General features: G+C 47.7%; 1 protein-coding gene across 5 annotated transcripts; it reads left to right on the top strand.

The window, feature by feature from the left end:
- Positions 1-3,480: 3,480 nt before the first annotated feature.
- CEACAM19 (CEA cell adhesion molecule 19) lies at positions 3,481-19,342 on the top strand. Of its 5 annotated transcripts, none has more exons than XM_083515988.1 (8): positions 3,481-3,632; positions 4,737-5,044; positions 7,331-7,702; positions 11,791-11,980; positions 13,457-13,509; positions 14,801-14,895; positions 16,141-16,246; positions 17,096-19,342. In XM_083515988.1, the coding sequence occupies exons 2-7, from the start codon at positions 4,993-4,995 to the stop codon at positions 16,216-16,218; spliced, it is 840 nt and encodes a 279-aa protein (XP_083372114.1). In that variant the 5' UTR covers positions 3,481-3,632; positions 4,737-4,992; the 3' UTR covers positions 16,219-16,246; positions 17,096-19,342. The 5 variants fall into 5 exon arrangements, with proteins under 5 accessions (XP_083372114.1, XP_083372111.1, XP_083372115.1 ...); XM_083515985.1 differs by lacking the exon at positions 16,141-16,246 and adding an exon at positions 16,039-16,080; XM_083515986.1 differs by lacking the exon at positions 16,141-16,246 and adding an exon at positions 16,039-16,080 and having other exon boundaries at positions 3,519-3,667.
- Positions 19,343-21,142: the final 1,800 nt, after the last annotated feature.

Raw genomic sequence — 21,142 nt, 5'->3', positions numbered from 1 at the left:
AGACCACACTTGGAATACTGTGTCTAATTCTGGGCACCACAATTTAAGAAGGATGTTGACAAGCTGGAAGGTGGGCAGAGGAGGGCAACCAAGATGATCAAGGGTCTGGAAACTAAGCCTTATGAGGAACGGTTGAGGGAGTTGGGTGTGTTTAGCCTGGAGAAGAGGAGACTTGAGAAGAGATATGAGAGCCATCTTCAAATATCTAAAGCGTCCTTTTGGAAGACAGAGCAAGTTTGTTTTCTCCTGCTCCGGAGGGCAGGACTCGAACCCATGGCTTCAAGTTAAAAAAAATGAGATTCTGACTAAACATCAGGAAGAACTTTCTGATGGTAAGAGCTGTTTGACAGTGGAACAGTCCCCCACTGGAGGTTGTGGCCTCTCCTTCCTTGGAGGTTTTTAAGCAAAGGTTGGATGGCCATCTGTCATGGATGCTTTAGCTGAGATCCCTGCATTGCAGGGGGTTGGACAAGATGACCCTTGGGTACCTTCCAACTCTATGATTCTATGGACTAGAAGGACCAGTGGACTAACTCAGTGTAAGGCGCCTCTCTGCAAACTTCCTGATGCTCCAGGTTGTTTAATAGGGGTAGAGTTGGCCTTGGAAGAGGGTGGACTCGCCTTCCACCTACGAGGGAGGCTGTAGCACCAGATTTTCTGCATTGATAGCGGGTTGGATGCCTTGACCTTTGAGGTTCCTCTGAACTCTGTCCCTCCTTAAAGAGGAACAAGGCAGGAGATGTGAGGGTTGACCTGGCCTTGTGTGCGCTTTAATGCCAAGTTGTGGAAGCCGGCTTCAATGGCGAGGCCCAGACCCGGAACATCTGAAGGGAGAACCAAATCAGACACGGCATTAAAGTGGTCTTATCCTCACCCAACTGTAGTATACATTTAAGGGATTATTTCAGGCCCTCCAAGTGTGTCTATTTTCTAGGGACATCCTCAATTTACAGAAGCTGTCCCAGTTTCTCATTTGATCCTGGAATGTCGCCCCCTTTTAAATATAATTTTTATTATATATTCTATTTTACATTTCAAAATATTTAAAGAACCTTAAATCAATTACTTCCCTGCAAACCACTCAGTAAAACCATTCAGTAATCCATTCTTACATCCATCAAAGCTTATTTCTGCTGCTGAATTCATCTTAATGCTACCAGCATTTTTAAATAAACACAATTTCTCCCCATATATTCAGTAAACATTTCCCAGTCTTCTTTAAACGTACATTCTTCTTGTTCTCTTATTCTATATGTTAAATCTGCAAGCTGCACACATTTCATCAGTTGTCCAGATTTTCCTTAGGATGCCCCTGTTTTCTTCTGAAGAAATTTTGGAGGGTATGGACTTATCCGACCCCTGAGCCATCTGAACACAGCCCTGTATCGGGAAGGTGTTTTTTGTTTTTGTTTTACTGTTTACTGTTTTATTATGTTTTATATATGTTGGAAGCCAGTCAGATGGGTGGGGTATAAATAGTAAAGTTGTTGTTGTTGAAAAGGATGTCGCTATTTCCATCAGAGAAATGTTGGAGTGTATGTGTATTGTGCCACTTTAAACAGCCACAGCTTCACCCAAAGGATTCTGGGAGCGGAAGTTTGTTAAGGGTGCTGAACAGAGTATGCCCAGTCATTAGGTAAGGTGAAAGATCGCCTCTGGCGGTCCGTGTCATGCCTGCAGCTGCCCTGCCACCTCTTTCAGTAATGGAGAAGCACTGCTGCCAATGGCGCCAGTTTTGGGCAAGATCACATCCATTTGGAGCAAGATCTCACTGAAAACAGGAGCCATCTTGCCTGAAAAATTGGCGCCATCTCTGCCTGGGCACAGCGGCAATTCTTTCCCCGGCCCTGAGAGTTGTTAGGAGGCCTCTTATTCTCCCCCCAGAACTATAATTCCCAGAGCTTCGCAGGGAGGGAGATTGATAGCTGAACCACTCTGAATTGTAGCTGTTTGAGGGGGAATGGGGTCTCCTGTTAACTCTCTGCACCCTTAGCAGACCCAACACATCAGACGTGAGAAAGCATGGGAAATCATATCTCGTTTGGCCCTGAGAATAAACAAGGATCTCTCTGAGCAAGTGCAAAGTTCAGTTCGGCCACCACTGCCTACGTGTATAACTTGGCATCTCTCTGCTTTGTTCTGGGTCAAGCGGCACAGGCGGCAAGGCACACAACCGCCACCCAAGGAACCCAGACTAACTAGCACAGAGACGCCTCTGCCAATGGATAACCTCTGGGTGACTCATTCACGCAAATTCCCAGCACCACAGTGCTGTTTGCAGCACTTTTTTTTAAGTACGGGGCGGGGAATCCCTCTTCCCAGGAAACTCTGAGAATCGTGGCTGTGGGAAGAGAATAGGGGCCTCCTGCAACTCTTAACTCCCAGAATTCTTAGCAACTCTCACCAACCACAGCTCCCAGAATTCTTTGGGGGGGAAGCCATGACTGTTTAAAGAAGATTCCCATCACAGAGCTAGAATTCCCAGAGTTCCCTGGGAAGAAAGATTGGTTGTTAAGCTACTCTATTATTGCAGGAATTTATGTATAGGTTGGGGGGGGGGGGACGGTTGCCCCTCCAGCAGATATCATGCACATGCAGCCCACTACCAAAACCAGCACAATCGCTTTTGCGACTTTTGTGATTTGTAACCCACAAAACACTTCATCACAGTTTCTTCCCATCTATTCAAAGGGCCTCTGCTGCACAATACCAAATGTAAGAATTCACTGATAAATGTACTGGCTCACTCGGAAAACTTCAGAAATTCATATAGACATGTGAGCTCAGCTGCTCAGCAGCCCCTCTGCCTGAGTGATAATCCCTGGCATCCTGATACCTAAGTGCCTGACAGGTAGCCATTCCAGAAATAACAAACCCAGATGAAGACAAAAGGGTGTGATTAACTTGGCTGGGAAACAGGGAAATGTAAATATCTCTTTTGCTTCACTTGATGGGTGTTTGGTGGAGGGCAAGGAGAACCATGGGGCAGGGTCCAGGATGCTCAGATTACTGCCACCAGACCTCCCCTTTCATGATGTAACTGTGATGTAGTTGTGTGTGTGTGTGTAACAGTGGGGATTAGCAGCTAATAAAATTTGGGGGTTCTTTTGTTCAGGGCTTCCATTTTGTTCCACCTTGTGGCAGGTGGCAGTCCTGTCGTGACAGCCTTCAATAAAGGCCAAGCCTACTGGCTGCTGTTTTGCTCTGGCATTCCTGGCTGGTGTCCTTGTTTTTTGTCCAAGGGAGCCCTCAGATTCCTCTGTTAACACTATGAATTGTAGCTCCGTGAGGGGAATTGTGGGATGTATCTCTCCCGTTTTCTCAACAAGCAAACTTTGTGCGGCAGGCAGAAATCCAACCGGTGCAGCTTGGGCTGGCGACGGAGATTCTGTGTGCAACAGATAATTACACCTTGCCTGTCTCGGAAGGCACCCCACTCCCTCCACCTCCCTGTACCCAAATGCCTGCAGCCAGCCCCACCTTTCCCATCTCTCTGTCACCCTGCCGTCTAACTAGTCAGGTCGGGTTAGGACTGGGAATGTGTGGGTGAGAAGCACAAGGGGAGAGGAAGGCAGGGAAGACGGAGGCAGAAAGATCCCTTCCAGATCTTGTCTCCTCGTCCTCGGCGGAAGGTGAGAGAAAACCAGAATTCTCTTTGTTTTTCCACGTACGTGGCCAGAAGGGGTGAATGGTTTGTGCAGCGCTGTTATAACCCGATCCCAGGCACTGCGCAACTCAGACGGAAGCCCTGCTGAATCTGGAAGCCAGTAATTATATGTAGAGCCTGTGGCCCAATGGGTCAGTGTGTCTGGCTGTTAACCAGAAGGTTGGTGGTTCGAGTCCACCCAGGGATGGCTGTGGGCAGGATTCCTGTATCTGGGCCCTGTTGTTTTTTTTGGGGGGGGTCAAGGAAAGATGGTCTGGGGGGGAGCATATAAATCAATGTCAAGGCTAAAACAAGGATTACCCAGATTTTTCAGAAGATGTCTGAAGGCAACCCTGTTTAGGGAAGTTTTTAATGTTTGATGTTTTATCGTGTTTTTAATATTCTGTTGGGTGCTGCCCAGAGTGGCTGGGGAAACCCAGCCAGATAGACGGGGTATTGATTAATAATAATAATAATAATAATTTCCTTAAACACCATCAGTTGGGAGTATTAATCTGCCCCATTCTACCCTTTCTTCTCCTCCTTTTGCAAAAAAATCAGACCCCCCACTCTGCTTTAGAGGCTTAGAGTACTGCTGCCATTGTTGCATTTCTATTCCACCTTCCTCCCGAAGAGCTCAAAGCAGCACACCTCCTTCTCCCTCGCTTTCTGTTCCATCTTCACAACAACCCTGTGAGGTATGTTTGGCTGGGAGGCAGTGAGAGGCCGAAGGTCACCCAGCGATCTTGATGGTTCAGCTGTGGGATTTGAACCCCGGAGGCGGTACCTCCAGCCCTCGTTTGGTACCCTAACCGTTCTACTGCACTGCCACCTAACCATGGGGTGCTAGGATTCCTGGGAGGGGGGACCCTCTGAAGTCCGGTCCCAGAGAGGGGAGGCTTGTATCTCACCCCACAACTCGCCCACGCCGGCCATGGCACAGAGCCAGCACACCTGGCCTGCTGGTTGGCTCAGTCGAAATTTTAATATCCCAGGACATTCCTGGCAGGCAGTGAGTCAGGCTTGAGCGCCTTTGACGCTGGCCTTGGGTGATGTTGTTGCTCCCGCCTCCCCACCCCCCATCTCACAGGCTCGCACCCCAAAGAGGCCAGACGGGCACCAGGAGGAGGAGGAGGAGGAGGAGGAAGCAGTAACTGGCATAGGATTCCGCTGGGATCAGCACCCTCTTGCAAGAGCAACGCGGACAAACCACCCTGTGGAATGGAACAAGGAAGAAACCCGGGTGCCCAGCTGATTGCCCAGTCTCGGTTTTAACCTCAGAAGTGTTCTTCTCGCTCGGAGGGGTCATTTGGTGAACTTCGGCCAACTTCCAGCAAAGAACCGCCATGCAGGGTTTCAGCAGCCGGGTCCCCTTTCCTGGGGAATTCCTGCTAGCAGGTGAGTTGATGACCGAGGAGTAAGCAATGCGAACAAGCCTGCCAGCTGTTTGGGGGGGGAGGGGATTGGTATGTAGGGTTGCCAACTGACCAGAAAACACCTGGCCCAGCCTGCTCTTCTGCTTTTAAGGAAGTTTTTTTTTGAAACATATTAAAATGATCGGGGGGTGGTCGCCTGCCAAGTGTTCCAGATCAAACTATTGTTCAAGGGAACATCTATGGCAACACTTTGAAAGGTTTCTTAAATTAATTCTATTTATTGTAACAAGCTGCTCCGGAGGGTAAGACTTGAACCTATGACTTCAAGGAGATTCTGACTAAACAGCAGGAAGAAGTTTCTGGGAGGAAGAGGCATTCAACAGTGGAACAGACTCCCTTGGGAGGTGGTGGACTCCCCTTCCTTGGAGATATTTTTAAACAGAGGTTGGGCGGCCATCTGTCATGGATGCTTTAGCTGAGATCCCTGCATTGCAGGGGGTCAGACTAGATGACCCTCGGGGTCCCTTCCAACTCTGCGGTTTTATGATTCTAACATAAAGACAATTTTTTAAGGATCCTGAAGCTGGCAGCTCTATTAACAAGTGGAACGTTGAGGGTGCTTCTGTTCCCTGGCTTGGAGGCGATGCAAAAGGAGGGGACACTTTTGCCTGTTTTAAGTTCTGCATGTTAAGCTGCCATTAAAGACAGAAGAGCAGGGTCAGTTTAAAAAGTTGGCAATTCTGATTTATAGAGTTTGGGAGTTTCGCAGGGAATCGGTCAGTGCTGAACGGGGTGGAGTCCAGCAATGTACGGCTGGCCAATGAGTCCTCATCGCTGGCGCACGTGGATTCATGGGCGATGGTGCCATCTGGGTAGAATTTGGGGGCACACAGCAAAATTAGTGGGAGGGCCTCTCTAGATTCAGCAAGGCTTACCACTTTTTGAAGTAAGTGAAAAAAATATAAGAGGAGCCCCCCCCAAACACCCTGTAAAACCATTATCCCCGGAATTACCTGTATTGCTGGGGGTTAGACTAAATGACTCTGGAGGTCCCTTCCAATTCTACGATTCTACCTAATTCAGACTTCGCCAACCTGGGGCTGATAGGAGCCACCCAAAACGCCTAAATGGTGCCCGATGGCGAAATCCTGACCTAATTTTACTGTGGTCAGTAGGCCAAACTTCTGGCTGAGAAGTTGGCAACTGCAGAACGTAGGAAGCTGTCTTATGCCACGCCAGACTAGTATTGCCTACACTGGCTGGCAGCAGCGCTCTAAGGGTTTCCACCTGAAGGCCCCTTTCATTGTCCCGGGGCCTTCTGCACTCAAAGCAGCTGCTCTGCCACTGAGCTACGCTCCTTTCCCCTAGCGTCAGGATTCTGCACATCTGCGAGTTCCTGCTGGACTGGGAATGGCTGGCAGCTGAACGGGTTCAGAGCTGGTTTGAATCTGTAGTGTGTAGACTAGGGTTGTAACTTTTTGACTCCCCCCCCCAAGCCATTTCCTGTAGCAAAATGAACTTTTGCTTAGACACGCTGGAAAAGGGAAATGAAAAGTTGGAATCGCTGTAAAAGTTGGAATCTATTTCTCCTGTATTATCATACAGTCATACTTTGGGCTACAGATGCTTCAAGTTGTGTTTTTTTGGGTTGCGGACCGCCGAAACCCGGAAGTACCGGAAGGGGTTAATTCCGGGTTTCGGCAGTTGTGCATGCGCAGAAGCACTAAATCACACTTTGCGCATGCGCAGAAGCGACGAACCGCAACCCGCGCATGTGCAGACGCACTGCTGCAGGTTGCGAACACTGTGGGTTGCAAATGTGCATCCCGCACGGATCACGTTCGCAACCCGAGCGTCCATTGTACATGCTATGCCTGTTATACAGCTACTCATACAAAAACTGATTTATTGATTTTTGGGGAGGCCTTTCCTCAAAAGAAATGAACGTTCGTTCCTTTGCTTCTAGGCAAAAGTTCATCTCACTAAGCCACAGGAGCATGAGGCTGTAAACAAAATTAGAACCTTAGTGTAGACCAGGCATGGCCAAGCTAGGCCCTCCAGCTGTTTTGGGACTACAACTCCCATCATCCATAGCTAACAGGACCGGATGTCAGGGATGATGGGAATTGTAGTCCCAAAACAGCTGGAGGGCCAAGTTTGGCCATGTCTGGTGTAGACATCTGCTGAGCCAGGTGAGCGAGGGGGGGGGGGTCAACTTTCAGACCAGTAGGATGCAGGTGATGATGGAGGATGCTGCGAGTACCTGCGGCCACCTACCCTGACCCTCCCTCCCTCTTGTCTCACACAGCCTGCCTCGTGGGCTTGTGGGCTCCCCTGAGCCAAGCTACCATTGGCAGCGTCTCGGTCGTGTCCATCCCGGAGACCCCCGTCGAGGGTCAGAACGTCACGTTCGCTGTGGTCAACGTGACAGGCACCATCCGCCAGATCGATTGGTACCGAGGCGTGGCGACGGACGGCTCGACCCGGCTCTTCAGTTACTTCCCTGGGAACGGCAACCCGCAACGGAACGGGGTGCAACAAACGGGGAGGGAATTCGGCTTCCCCAACGGGTCCCTCCTCATCACCAGGGTCAAGCCCAATGACAGCAAGGTCTACACCGTCATGCTTCTGATGCGGCCCAAAGGCTCTCTCAAAGGGTCCATCGAGCTTCATTTGGCACGTGAGTGTTTGGGCTCTCTCCTGCTCCCAATCTCATCGCCTCCCCCTGTTTCCTGTCTCCGTGGCTCAGGGCTGCAGCACGGAAATGTCCATTCCGGCCGTCATTGAGAATTTGCCAATGCTTAGCTTCAGAGATCCTCTTTTTTTTTTTTATTAACCCCAACAGATAAACAATTCTGCAACATTTCAAATAGAGCAACCAGTCTTTCCACCTACGACCTCCACCTCCCTCCGTGGTCCCCCTAAAATTTCTGTTTATACCTTCACCTTATCACAAAAGGAAAACAAAAAGTTCACCCCCCACTCAAATCCTATTTGCATTTTAATATAGCGTATTTTTCGCTCTATAAAACGCACCAGACTATAAGACGCACCTAGTTTTTGGAGGAGGAAAACAAGAAAAAAAATATTCTGAATCCCAGAAGCCAGAACAGCAAGAGGGATCCGCCGTGCAGTGAAAGCAGCAATCCCTCTTGCTGTTCTGGCTTCTGGGATAGCTGCGCAGCCTGCATTCGCTCCATAAGACGCACACACATTTCCCCTTACTTTTTAGGAGAGAAAAAGTGACTCTTATAGAGCAAAAAATACGGTATTTACACTTAGTTGTTGTTATTTTTTCTTTTAAGAATTCTGCAAACAGAATACTCTTCTGGGGTCTTTAAAAATTGTGGACAGGAAGGAATTTTGACTTCTCTCTTCCGCAAAAAGAAGTTGTGTCATCTGGACGTTCCTTCCGAATCTCCTGTTTATTGTTTGCATGTATAACTTGGGAATGCTGGAGATGGCACGAGGAGATACTGCGCTGCTTGCTCCTGTTACATAACACAACTCAAAGCACAATTAGCGTTATATAACCACCCACTTCTTCCTTGTACGCAACTGTCAAACGGGGGCGTCGAATGACTAGCTGAGTGGTAGGAACATCTTCAGTGTGCGCAGAAGGTCAATTCCCAATGGCATCTCCCGGAAGGGACGGGAGAGGTTTGCTTTCGGAAAACCCGGAGAGTTCAGTATTGCCACAATGCCAAACTGGCGCATCAATTAGATCAGTGTTTCCCAACCTGTGTTCCGCGGCACACTAGTGTGCCGCGAGACGTTGCCTGGTGTGCCGTGGGAGGGAGGCGGGAGAGTCGGGCGGCGAGAGGCGGGGCGGCGGCAGCGAGGAGAGGCCGCCCAGCGCGGGGCTCTCGCCGTCTGCCTGCCTGGCTGCCTGCGTGGCGCTGACGTACGTGTATGCTTAATATCCTGTATCTGAAACCTGTTCTGCCCCCTCCCCCACACTTGGTGCCATTTTCATCTACACATGCAGCAGAGTAAGTTGACCCAGAATAGTACCAATTCAGATGGCAGATGGGAGAATGACAGTGCTGAATGCTTTCCCATGTAGAACAGTCCCTGCAAATAAAAACCTAGCATATTTGGAAGAGGGATGCTAGCCTAACCATTACCTTCTATGCTGTTACTATTTTTTTATTTTTTTTTACATAAGTAAAAAGTGACCTTTCCCCATCTGGCATGGTGGTGTGCCTCGAGATTTTTTTCATGAAACAAGTGTGCCTTTGCCCAAAAAAGGTTGGGAAACACTGAATTAGATCAGGGTTTGCCAGACTTGGCTGTTTTGGGACTACAACTCCCATCATCCCAAGCTAGTGAATCGCTGTAAAAGTTGGAATCTATGTCTCCTGTATACATGCTATGCCTATTATACAGTTACTTATACAAAAACTGATTTATTGATTTTGGGGGTGGCCTTTTCTCAAACTTGGCCCTCCAGCTGTTTTGGGACTACATCTCCCACCATCCTTAGCTAGCAGGACTGGTACTCAGGGATGATGGGAATTGTAGTCCAAAAAAGCAGCTGGAGGCCCAAGTTTGGCAAATCCTGGGTTAGATCAATCAAAGCATAGATATTTAATGGGCTAAAGAGGTACCCTGTATTGCCCTGTATTGGGTGTTGCCAAACTACAACTCCCATCAGTGCCAACAAGCACGGCCAATAGGCAGGAGAGATGGGAGCTGGAGTTCAGGAACATCTGGTGAGCCAAATGTTCCACACACCTGGTTTCAGTTGCCGGCAGAAGTGCACAGATTGAATAATAATAATAATAATAATAATAATAATAATAATAATAATTTATTATTTATACCCCGCCCATCTGGCTGGGCCTCCCCAGCCAATCTGGGCGGCTTCCAACACAATATTAAAATACAGTAATACATCAAACATTAAAAGCTTCCCTAAACAGGGCTGCCTTCAGATGTCTTCTAAAAATCAGATAGTTGTTTATTTCCTTGACATCTGAAGGGAGGGTGTTCCACAGGGCTGGCACCACCACCAAGAAGGCCCTCTGCCTGGTTCCCTGTAACCTCACTTCTCACAATGAGGGAACCGCCAGAAGGCCCTCGGCGCTGGACATCAGTGTCCGGGCAGAACGATGGGGGTGGAGATGCTCCTTCAGGTATACTGGGCCGAGGCTGTTTAGGGCTTTAAAGGTCAGCACCAACACTTTGAATTGTGCTCGGAAACGTACTGGGAGCCAATGTAGGTCTTTCAAGACCGGTGCTATGTGGTCATGGCGGCTGCTCCCAGTCACCGGCCGCTCCCAGTCACTCATATTATCAGTTGATGGGCTGAAATGCAGTTGAGGGTTCAACCAACAGGGGGACCCAATGCATGTCCACTCCAAGGGTAGCCCCATTGAGTTCAGTAGGATTTACTCCTAGGGTAATGTGTATATGAGTGATGGGGAAATCTGGGCCTTCCAGATGGGCCATTGGCCACGTTTGCTGGGCGTGGTGGGAGTTCATGAGGCCGTCTTAATGGTGGGATTTTGCAGGCAGTTGCCTTACATCGAGTCAGACCATTGGTCCATCGAGCTCAGTATCGTCTACTAGGAATGGAGGAGAAACTGAAATCAGTCTGCATTAAAAGATGAACCTAGCAAATTATCACTTTCTGGAAAAATACAGGCACACCGAGACACAGCCATCCTTTGCAATCCACCTTTATCTGAATTTTGCGAATGGAGGAACAAGACTAGGATAAAACGTGCGACAAAATACACACCTTGGTGAAAATAACGTACGAAAAGGCATTATTCTGTGTGAAATTGTTCTGCAAAATGCACATTAAGCAAAAATAACATACAAAAGTGTGTTTTGGGAGAAATTTGTGCTAAGAGCCTGATGAATTTTCGTGAAGGCCTTTTCCTTTTCTGAATGCAAACTGGTGAGGGCGTGTGGAGAACAGAATTTAAGACTTGCTGAGGGTGGGGAATGAGAAACTAAAACCAAAGGATTTGTCCATCCCTCTAGCCGACACTGAACAGCAGTTAGAGCTCTCCAGGGTTGTAGGAAGAGAATCTCTCCCAGCCATACCAGGAGATCCTGGGGTTAAAACCTGAGACCGAATGCATGGAAGCTGGATTGATTGATTGATTGATTGATTGATTGATTTTATTTCCTTGCCACTTTTTATTCAAACGAATCTCAACCAATAAATAACCATAATATAATAAAACATAATACCACATTGCAAATACAGCATATATCATAATTAACAAATTATCAACAAAACAGTTGCCATCTATTAAAAAAAACCTTAACAAAACAGCCACTAAAAAATAAGCTAAACTTCACAATTATGAAAACTCATGTGATTAACAAATAATGCAGCGTTTAGAATCTATAAAACAATATTAAAAACATTAACAAAATAGCAATTAAAATATAAGCTGAGCACTAAACTCATTTTTAAATTTCTTTATTAGGAAATCTTATTTACAAACAAACACATAGACACAAAACAAAATTCATATTACACTAAGTTCATTCGCACAATCTCTGCACCCCCATGCTTCTGCCACTGAGCTACAGCCCTTGTCTAAAGATCACCCTCTTCTATGCAGCTGTTAGATGTTCCGGAAGCCTGTTCCCTTTTGTGTCCTACCTACCTTGCAGGGTCGTTGTGGAGAGCTGTGAGGACAAAGCTATTTCCCGTCTCAAGCATTTGTTTGCTCCTTCGGTCGCTCGGTGGGACGCCTGCACCCGATTCTGGGCACTAACACCCACGTCCGTTCTCTTTCCTAGGCTCAACGACTACCATCCCACCTCCTACGACTCCCACCACAGAGCCGCCTCCTGCGAAGGAGCTCACCAAACCTCCTTTGATGCTGGGCTGGATAGTTGCTGGAGTGGTGGTTGGCATCCTGCTTTCGGGGGCTGTCGGGGCTGTCCTGGTCTACCGCTTCGTCTTACAGAAGGCAGACCCAGGCACAGGGTAAGGGGGAATGAGGGGCTGCGTGTTTGGAGGGGTCATAAGGCAGACCACTGAGTTGTAGAGTTTGGATGGGACCATGGAAGTCATGTAGTCCAAACTCCTGCAATGCAGAAATCTATCTATCTCTATCTATCATCTATCTATCTATCTATCTATCTATCTATCTATCTATCTATCTATCTCTATCATCTATCATCTATCATCTATCATCTATCATCTATCATCTATCATCTATCATCTATCATCTATCATCTATCATCTATCTCTATCTATCTATCTATCTATCTATCTATCTATCTATCTATCTATCTATCTATCTATCATCTATCTATCTATCATCTATCTATCATCTATCTATCTATCTATCTATCTATCTATCTATCTATCTATCTATCTATCCATCTATCATCTATCTATCTATCATATATCTCTATCTATCTATCTATCTATCTATCTATCTATCTATCTATCTATCTATCATCTATCTATCTATCTATCTATCATCTCTCTCTCTCTTTCTCTCTCTCCTCTCTCTCTCTCTCTCTCTCTCTCTCTCTAATTTAATTTTCTAAATTACATTTCAAAATATTCATTTAAACAACCTTAAATCAATGACTTCCCTTCTCTTTCGGTGGTTCATTTTGCATACCATACATCCGTGCATATTTTACATGAACTAAACCATTCAGTAATCTATTGCTACATCCATCAAAACTTATTTACGCTGTTGAAATTATCTTAATGCTACCAGCGTTTTTAAATAAACAAATCCCCCCCATATATTCAGTAAACATTTCCCAGTCTTCTTTAAACATGCATTCTTCTTGTTCTCTTATTCTATATGTTAAGTCTGCAAGCTGCGCGTATTCTATCAGTCTAAGTTGCCATTCTTCTTTGGTTGGGACCTCGCTCGTTTTCCATTTTGGGGCTAACAAGACATGGGCTGCAGTTGTGGCGTACATAAATAGTATTTTTTGACACCTGGGAATTTCCCTCTGAATTATCCCCAACGACAAAGACTCTGTTTTTGTTTGTTTTTTGAAAATGTACTTTTAATCATTTTTTCCAATTCATTATATATCATTTCCCAGTATTCTTTTACCCTCGTTAAAGGAGACATTGCTGAAATCTCAAGCATTTGTAACAGAGGGCCATCCAACCTCTGTTTTAAAAACTTCAAGGAAGGAGAGTTCACCAGCTTCTGAGGGAGACCATTCCACTGTCAAGCCGCTCTTACTGCCAGAAAGTTCTGCCTCATATTTAGTCAAAATTTCCTTTCTTGTAACTTGAAGCCATGGGTTCGAGTCCTGCCCTCTTCCATGTGGCAGCCCTTGAGATATTTGAAGATGGCTTTTCTATCTCCTCTCAGTTCCCTCTTTCACAGGATAAACAAACCTTGCTCCCTCAACCGTTCTTCATAAGCGAAATGTAGATACGTCAATGGGCAACCTCTCACCCATTCAAATTTGTTTCTAGGATGCCCGCAAGACTGGATCCAAGAGGGAAAAAGCCACCAGCGCCCAAACATGGTGAGTGACTTCCTCTAGAATATTTGAGAGTCCGGGGATTCACTTTCCCCCTCAAACAGTGGCGCGTGTGCTTTGAGTGGGATATCGTTTTGTTCTATCAAACGGGATGTTAGCCCAGTATATCTGAAGGAGCGTCTCCACCCCCACCTTTCCGCCAGGACACTGAGATCCAGTTCTGAGGGCCTTCTGGCGGTTCCCTCAATTCAACAAGTGAGGCTACAGGGAATCAGGCAGAGGGCCTTCTTGGTAGTGGTGCCCGCCCTGTGGAACACCCTCCCATCAGATGTCAAGGAGATAAACAACTATCTGACTTTTAGAAAACATCTGAAGGCAGCCCTGTTTAGGGAAGTTTTTAATGTGTGACATTTTGATGTATTTTTAATCCTTGTTGGAAGCCGCCCAGAGTGGCTGGGGGAACCCCGTCAGACGGGCTGCATATAAATAATAGGATTATTATTATTAGCCTACTAGAATCTTGATAAGGGACGCAGGTGGCGTTGTGGGTTAAACCACAGAGCCTAGGACTTGCCAATCAGAAGGTCGGCGGTTCGAATCCCCGTGACGGGGTGAGCTCCCGTTGCTCGGTCCCTGCTCCTGCCAACCTGGCAGTTCAAAAGTACGTCAAAGTGCAAGTAGATAAATAGGTACCGCTTTGGCGGGAAGGTAAACGGCGTTTCTGTGCGCTGCTCTGGTTCGCCAGAAGCGGCTTAGTCATGCTGGCTACATGACCCAGAAGCTGTACACCGGCTCCCTCGGCCAATAAAGCGAGATGAGCGCCGCAACCCCAGAGTCGGCCACGACTGGACCTAATGGTCAGGGGTCCCTTTACCTTTACTTAGAATCTTGATAATAATGCAGCTCAGCAGCAGCCTAAGAACATAACAATAGCTCTATTGGATCAGACAGTGGCCTCTCAAGTCCAGCATCCCTTGTTCACAGGGACTAACCAGACACCCATGAATGGGTGTAGCCATGTTTTTTGTTGGGGGGGGGGTAGGACCTCATATTTGTATATTGGTTTGATGGGCCACTGCTGCTCCCAATAGCTACGCTGGGGAGAGGCTGGGGAAACCCAGCCAGATGGGTGGGGTATGAATAATAAATTGTTATTATTAAATTACTAGTTTGCCTTTGCACTCCTGGCAGTTGGGGGGGCGGCGCAATGGCTCTCTCTCTTCGCCTGTAGTTTCCAGCAACAAGGTTGTTGTGAGAACGACATGCTCTGCAGTTCTGAGGCATGTGCAGAATCGACAAACGTTACTGGTGATTTGTTCCAATCTCCGCTTTCCAGGTGACAAGGAGCCCATTTATGAAACGATGGATTCGCCTGTGGAATCGCCCAGAGTAGAAGGGAAGGAGCCTCCGCCAATGTCTGGACCTCTCCCTGTAAGTCAAGGCATGGATGACCAGCCAAACGCCCTGGACTCAACCGCTCCTTGCTTAGGTTCTGCAAATGGGGTGTGATGGGACTGAGAGGATTAGGAGTGGCTGGGAGCGGGATTTCTAAGTCATTGAACTCCACCGTGCAACTCCCTTGGTCCTGATCTGGACTCTCGGAATTCCAAAGGTTCTGTATGAATTTGTTGGAACGGCCCTTTCTTCTGCACATTTGAGAGTCAGTGTGCCTAAGGGTGAATTTGTCAGGGACCGTGCTGAGGAGGGTGGGATCCTCCCCCCTCCCCCTGCTCCTGATCCGGATCCTGAATCTTCCCAGGAGCAAGAGGACAGTATAGATTTGGAACAGCGGTTTGCAGAGGGACATAGTTCAGAAGGCAGAAGCTGGGAAATACTGGATAGAGAACAGCTAGGAGAAGAAACTCTGGAAGAGAGAGGGTTAACAGATTCACAGTCCCTGGACAACATTCACCCCCCCCCCTTCTCCAAAGTCACGGAGAGCTCAGAAAGTGGCAGAACAGAAAGCACAGAGGGCACAAGCTCAGATTACAAGACATAGGAGTGACGTAGATTAATAGGGACAGAAGGGGGTGAAATCCTTAATTGGGAGCACCGCCATTCTAGGAGATTGTTTCTTTGTTCTCTCGCTGTATAAAAGTTTCTAACTGGTAAGAAGACTCCTTTCCCTTTGCTCTGCTTATCTACTGCCACGGGGGAGGAAGCCTGACAGAATTTAAAGGACTCCCCCGGCCAGTGGCGTAGCTAGAGGGGCAAATGTTGTGGATTGCCCCGGGCGGCACTTACCTTTGGGGGTGGCATGCCGAAGCCCAAGGTGGTTTTCCAGCCCAGATGCTCTGAGGGCCCAGCATGCCACTCGCAAAAGCTGCTTGGGGCTGGGTTCATAGTGTGTGCCAGCTGTTGTGTGTCCCCCGGTGCCGCTCTGGTGGCCGAGAAGGATGCAACAGGCGCGCACCAGCCCCATGAGTGGTGCTGAGCTTGCAGGTTCCCCAAAACACCACGCCCCTCCCCGCCACCAAGGAGCAAAATCTCAGCAAAGGGAGGATCAAAATGAAGCCCACCCTTTCACGATGATCCAATCTTTTTCACTGCCCACCATATTCTTTCTCTTCACAGCCTCTGCCGGGTCCTTGCCCCGGACTGGACACAAACTACATGGTAAGTTCTTAACCCTGTGGGAAGCTTAACCGGACTTTTCATTTCTTCCTATATCCATAGAAATGTAAGCCTGTCATCACGCTTTGCAGTTTGCAAGCCGGCCCGACCACTGGGACGACAAAGGGAAGCATCGCCTGACATCGCTATGAAGTCAGGTGATTGACAGGTGGGCATCTGTCACCTTTGGCTTGCCAGGAGCTTGGGAAATCAAGATCTGCCCTGCCAGCCAGGAAAGATCCCAGACCTTTCTGCCGCAAGGGATAGGGCAGGTGGGGTTGTTGTGATCTATAAGGGGAGGGAAGCAGGTGGCGGTGAGGTCTAAGGCTGGGTAGGCTGGGTTGGTGAGCAGGGGATCACCATCTCTGGGCAACCTTTGGAAGGTCATAGAGTAGAATCTTAGAGCTGGAAGGGATCTAAGGGTCATCTATCCCAACCCCCTCCAATCCAGGAATATGCAGCTGTCCTGTACAGGGACTGAACCTGCGACTTTGGCATTATCAGTACCAAGCTTTAATCAACAGCTTGGGACCAGATTACCTGTGAGATTGCCTTACCCAATTTATGCTCGCACGACATTTATCCCTGCATTGCGGGGGGCTGGACTAGATGACCTTTGGGTACCTTCCAACTCTACAATTCAATTCTATGGTGGCTCTAATCTGTGGAGCTGGTGCCAGATAATACTCATTCCACATGAGAACTCCTTGTCTATTGAGGCCAGGCAGGCACCTTCCTTGTAATCTTCTACACACCTATTAGAAAGATTTTTGTTCAGGCAAGCCTATTTAAGTCACGTAGAACGTTGGCATGGACTTTCATCCGGTTTTTAGCTTAGCGTTGACTCTTAATTATTTTGTGCAGGTGTTAAATTGCTGCTTCTAGCTGGTTTTTACTGTTAATCTTATAGTTTTATTCGTTTGGTGAACCAATTTGAGGTTGTTGTTGTTTTGCAGTCAAGAGACAGATCAGCTTTGTGAAATTAATAAACAGGGTTCCTTTCCTCTTTAATTTTTAGGAATTGCTTCGCAGAGCAGAATCCATTTACGCCGAGATCAAGAGGTGATTCCTTGCCTTGAAAGATGCTTCTCTGACTGCCCCCCTCCTGCCAGCCCCCCCCCCTGCTCCCTGAGAAGTGACCCATTCCAGTATTTTGGGATGCGAATTCTCCATCTCCCTTCATTTTGCTCTCTCTTGTTTGCTGCTGGCGGGATCTAGAATCCTTTCCCCTTAAGACTGTGCATACAGCCAAGAATTTCAACCTACTGCCAAGTTCAAAGGCGATCGAGCCCAGGACTTTTCTCCTGATGGGACGGAGGAGCAAGACAGAGCTTGCTGTTGCCTGGGCAATTTGATCTCATCTCTTCCTAAAAATGGACCACCACGCGTGGCTAAAGTCTTGCTCCTTTTCAAGGAATTCTGGCGGCGGGAGGAAATATTTCTGCTCGTGCTTGTGATTATTTTGGTCTTCTGGGCTTTTTCGCTAATCCCGGGTTTTTTTGGTTTTTTTTTTAAAAAGCAGCAATCTGCTTTGGTGCTCAGAACGTCTTTCTGTTTCCTGGAGGGCTGCTCTGCAAAGTGTTGGAGGGGTGCTCTGACTCCCCCCACCCCCAAGAACCACTTTCTTTGCAAGGTGTAAATCAGGAAATGGGAGGCCACACACACACACACACACCCTTTGAGGTCATATTTGGCTGAGGAAACCCCCCCCCCTAAGATGCTCTTAGACAGCATCTTAAAAAGCAGAGACATCACCTTGCTGACAAAAATCCGTATAGTTCAAGCTATGGTTTTCCCAGTAGTGATGTATGGAAGTGAGAGCTGGACCATAAAGCAGGCTGATCGCCGAAGAATTGATGCTTTTGAATTATGGTGCTGGAGGAGACTCTTGAGAGTCCCATGGACGGCAAGAAGATCAAACCTCTCCATTCTTAAGGAAATCAGCCCTGGGTGCTCACTGGAAGGACAGAACCTGAAGCTGAGGCTCCAAGACTTTGGCCACCTCATGAGAAGAGAAGACTTCCTGGAAAAGACCCTGATGTTGGGAAAGATGGAGGGCACAAGGAGAAGGGGGCGACAGAGGACGAGATGGTTGGACAGTGTTCTCGAAGCTACCAGCATGAGTTTGACCAAACTGCGAGAGGCGGTGGAAGACAGGAGTGCCTGGCGTGCTCTGGTCCATGGGGTCATGAAGAGTCGGACACGACTAAATGACTCAACAACAACAACAACAGGGCTTTTCCAGGACACCTCTAGTTTAAGCCTGAATTCAGTCCTGCCCTGGAAAATTCAGGTTGAGCAGTGATCGTTGATGGGGAGGTCTTGCTTAAAACCCTGCTTCCCCCAAAGATCTGACTTTTTGCAAGAAGGGAGCTGTGGGGGGTGACTCTTGCTATGACGCCACATCCTCTGACCTCCCTGCAAAACAGATCGGAACAGATGCTCTCTAAATCGCTAGTGTCTCTAATCTGTTTGGAAGTCCCCTAATTTAGGATCTTTCCTTCCTTCCTTTCCCACACATGTGAGGTTTGAAAAGTCTCTTCTCCTGCGTAGTCAGCACTTTAGACTAAAGCAAAGATACGTATTAGGTTGGAGGGGTGCGTGAATGTCAGCCTTGTCAGATTTTCGTTTTTCTTTTTTACATGAATCCCCAGAGCTACAAACCACTGCTGGTTATAAAAGATAGGCTGTAAAGGGTTTTTATTTTTAGTCGGATGCTGTCAGCCCGGGTAGCTCAGTTGGTTAGAGCATGGTGCTGATGTTGCTAAGTTTGCAGGCTTGATTCCCGTATGGGACAGCTGCATATTCCTTCATTGTAGTGGGTTGGACTAGATGATCCTTGGAGTCTCTTTATGATTCTGAATACTCCTTGCTAGGAATCACAAGTAGGCTTTGGGTTGGCCATCAATGGGACAGGATCCTGGAATAGGCTGTCCACTGGCCTGATTCAGCAGCTTCTTCTTATTGCTACGCCCTTAATTAAAGAGCAGGATGCCCCCATTCTGAGCCTTGGGATGAGTTTTCAGTGCCACAGCTGAACTGAGTTTACAGTCCTTTTGCAAAAAAAACCCAACCCACCTCCGCTCCCGGTGAGTTTTCTTCATTTCAAACAGTCTATCTGATATAGCGAATGTCGTGTTGTTATCACTGTCAAACAAACGGAGAGCCAGGGGACCCGGCTGCAAGTCGACCAGATGTCTATGCTTAGATATTGTTGTAGCAAAGAGGTATATGAATCGTTGCAATAAATAAACGAAGTAAGGTATCAGTCGACCCTGATGTACTAGGACTATGGGAAATGATGGCTCAATCGGGCAGGCACACCCTATGAATTGAGCAACGTTGTGCCTCTGAGTATAGCCCTTGAATTGGGGATCCAGACCAGAACTAGGCCCCTAAGTCCACACACACACAAATCCACTCCTGGTTTTCCCTCTTATCAAAGTGTTCTTTTTTCTTTAGCGTGCTAATTTGGGCTTGTCTACACTTCTGGTTAGGGATGCAGGTGGCACTGCATGTTAAACCACATAGCCTAGGACTTGCTGATCAGAAGGATGGCGGTTTGAATCCCCGCGACGGGGTGAGCTCCCGTTCCTCGGTCCCAGCTCCTGCCAACCTAGCAGTTCAAAAGCATGTCAAAGTGCAAGTAGATAAATAGTTACCGCTCCGGCGGGAAGGTAAACTGTGTTTCCGTGCGCTGCTCTGGTTCACCAGAAGCGGCTTAGTCATGCTGGCCACATGACCCAGAAGCTGTACGCCGGCTCCCGCGGCCAATAAAGCGAGATGAGCACCGCAACCCCAGAGTCAGCCACGACTGGACCTAATGGTCAGGGGTCCCCTTATCTTAACCTTTACACTTCTGGTTGGTCCCTGCCTAGCAAGCATGGGTCCGAGAGGTTTCCCCACACTTTCTAGGCACAGGTCTGAGCGGTTTCCTCATTCCTGGAAAACCTGGAAATCGGAACAAATGGCAACCCTCAGAAGATCCAATTGCTGTTTCGGCTCAGCGCTAAACCACAGGTTTTCCTGGGAGAAGGCAGCGAGGCAAATGGAGGTGTAAAAAAGCCCTTAAAGGGCTGGGTGCCCTTTTAGTTTAAATACCCGGGCATCAAAAACCCTGGCAAGTCACCCAGAGATCTATGTGCAGATCTTCCTGCCCACACCTGGCCTAACCCCTTTCAGGCATGGTGGGCAGGAGGAAGGACCAATAAGCTCTTTAGAAATCTGCCATGTGGCTACAGCCACCTCTTGTTTATCAGACATCTAAGGCTGCTGCCACATGTTCTGCTTCAACAGGATGGTCTGATCTATAAAAGTTTCATTCTGATGTATTTATTATTTTCAACTAGCAACTTCATACCTGACAGTGCTTGGGAATTCTAAGGCTTACCCTCACTTCTGGGAAAATCTGTGATTCATTGCTGAATCTGAACAACCAGGAATCAGGTTTTCATTCCCCTTAACTTCTTAACTTCTTGCCCCCATCCCCGAGACATGAGAAATCCTCTTTCTGCTTAGAGTAACATCCGGCCTTTGCTGTGGATGCAACTCTGGCGACAGTCATTTTGTTTGGATTCCAACCCCCACACTGACCATGTTTCGAAAGGCACAGCCTACCTGCTTGGTTCAAAATACCGTCCAATTTTGTGCCGTAATAAATGGAAATCTGCCCTTATTCCCTTATGGGGGACACAAGAGCCCTTATAGAGTCCTTTGCAGGTTCTCCATCGGTCGGAGAAAAGAACAGAGGCCAACCAGAGAATATTGAGAAGCAAAGCAGCCAGTAAGCCTGATCTTTATTGAACTGTTGCAACAGGGTGCCCCCTTCACACGCAGAAGAAGGAGGAAGACCCAGAACCCAGGTGTGTCCGCCCTTATATAGGCATTTTAAATTGCCCGCTCTGGAGTCCAAGATCACCCCCAGACACATCATACCTACATTACAGAAAGGGTGGTCTACAGCAGAAACCTGAGTGCATTGTTTATCTCCTGTCGTTGTTTATCTCTTGTCTGGCAGGTTACCTGTTAATACTTACTTGATTGGATATCCTGGGGAGCCTGGCCA

This window comes from Podarcis liolepis (genome assembly GCF_965112155.1).
Source record: "Podarcis liolepis genome assembly, chromosome: 7".
NCBI classification, from domain to species: Eukaryota; Metazoa; Chordata; class Lepidosauria; order Squamata; family Lacertidae; genus Podarcis; species Podarcis liolepis.
Note: the sequence above shows the minus strand (reverse complement) of the source record. Positions and strands in the feature narration are given on the sequence as shown.

Excerpts from the sequence above, each read along its gene's own strand:
- CEACAM19 (XM_083515985.1), top strand. The coding sequence starts at position 4,993 with ATGCAGGGTTTCAGCAGCCGGGTCCCCTTTCCTGGGGAATTCCTGCTA. Across the intron at positions 11,981-13,456 it reads AAGGCAGACCCAGGCACAGG|GATGCCCGCAAGACTGGATC; the intron begins GTAAGGGGGAAT and ends ATTTGTTTCTAG. Across the intron at positions 16,081-17,095 it reads GACTGGACACAAACTACATG|GAATTGCTTCGCAGAGCAGA; the intron begins GTAAGTTCTTAA and ends TTTAATTTTTAG.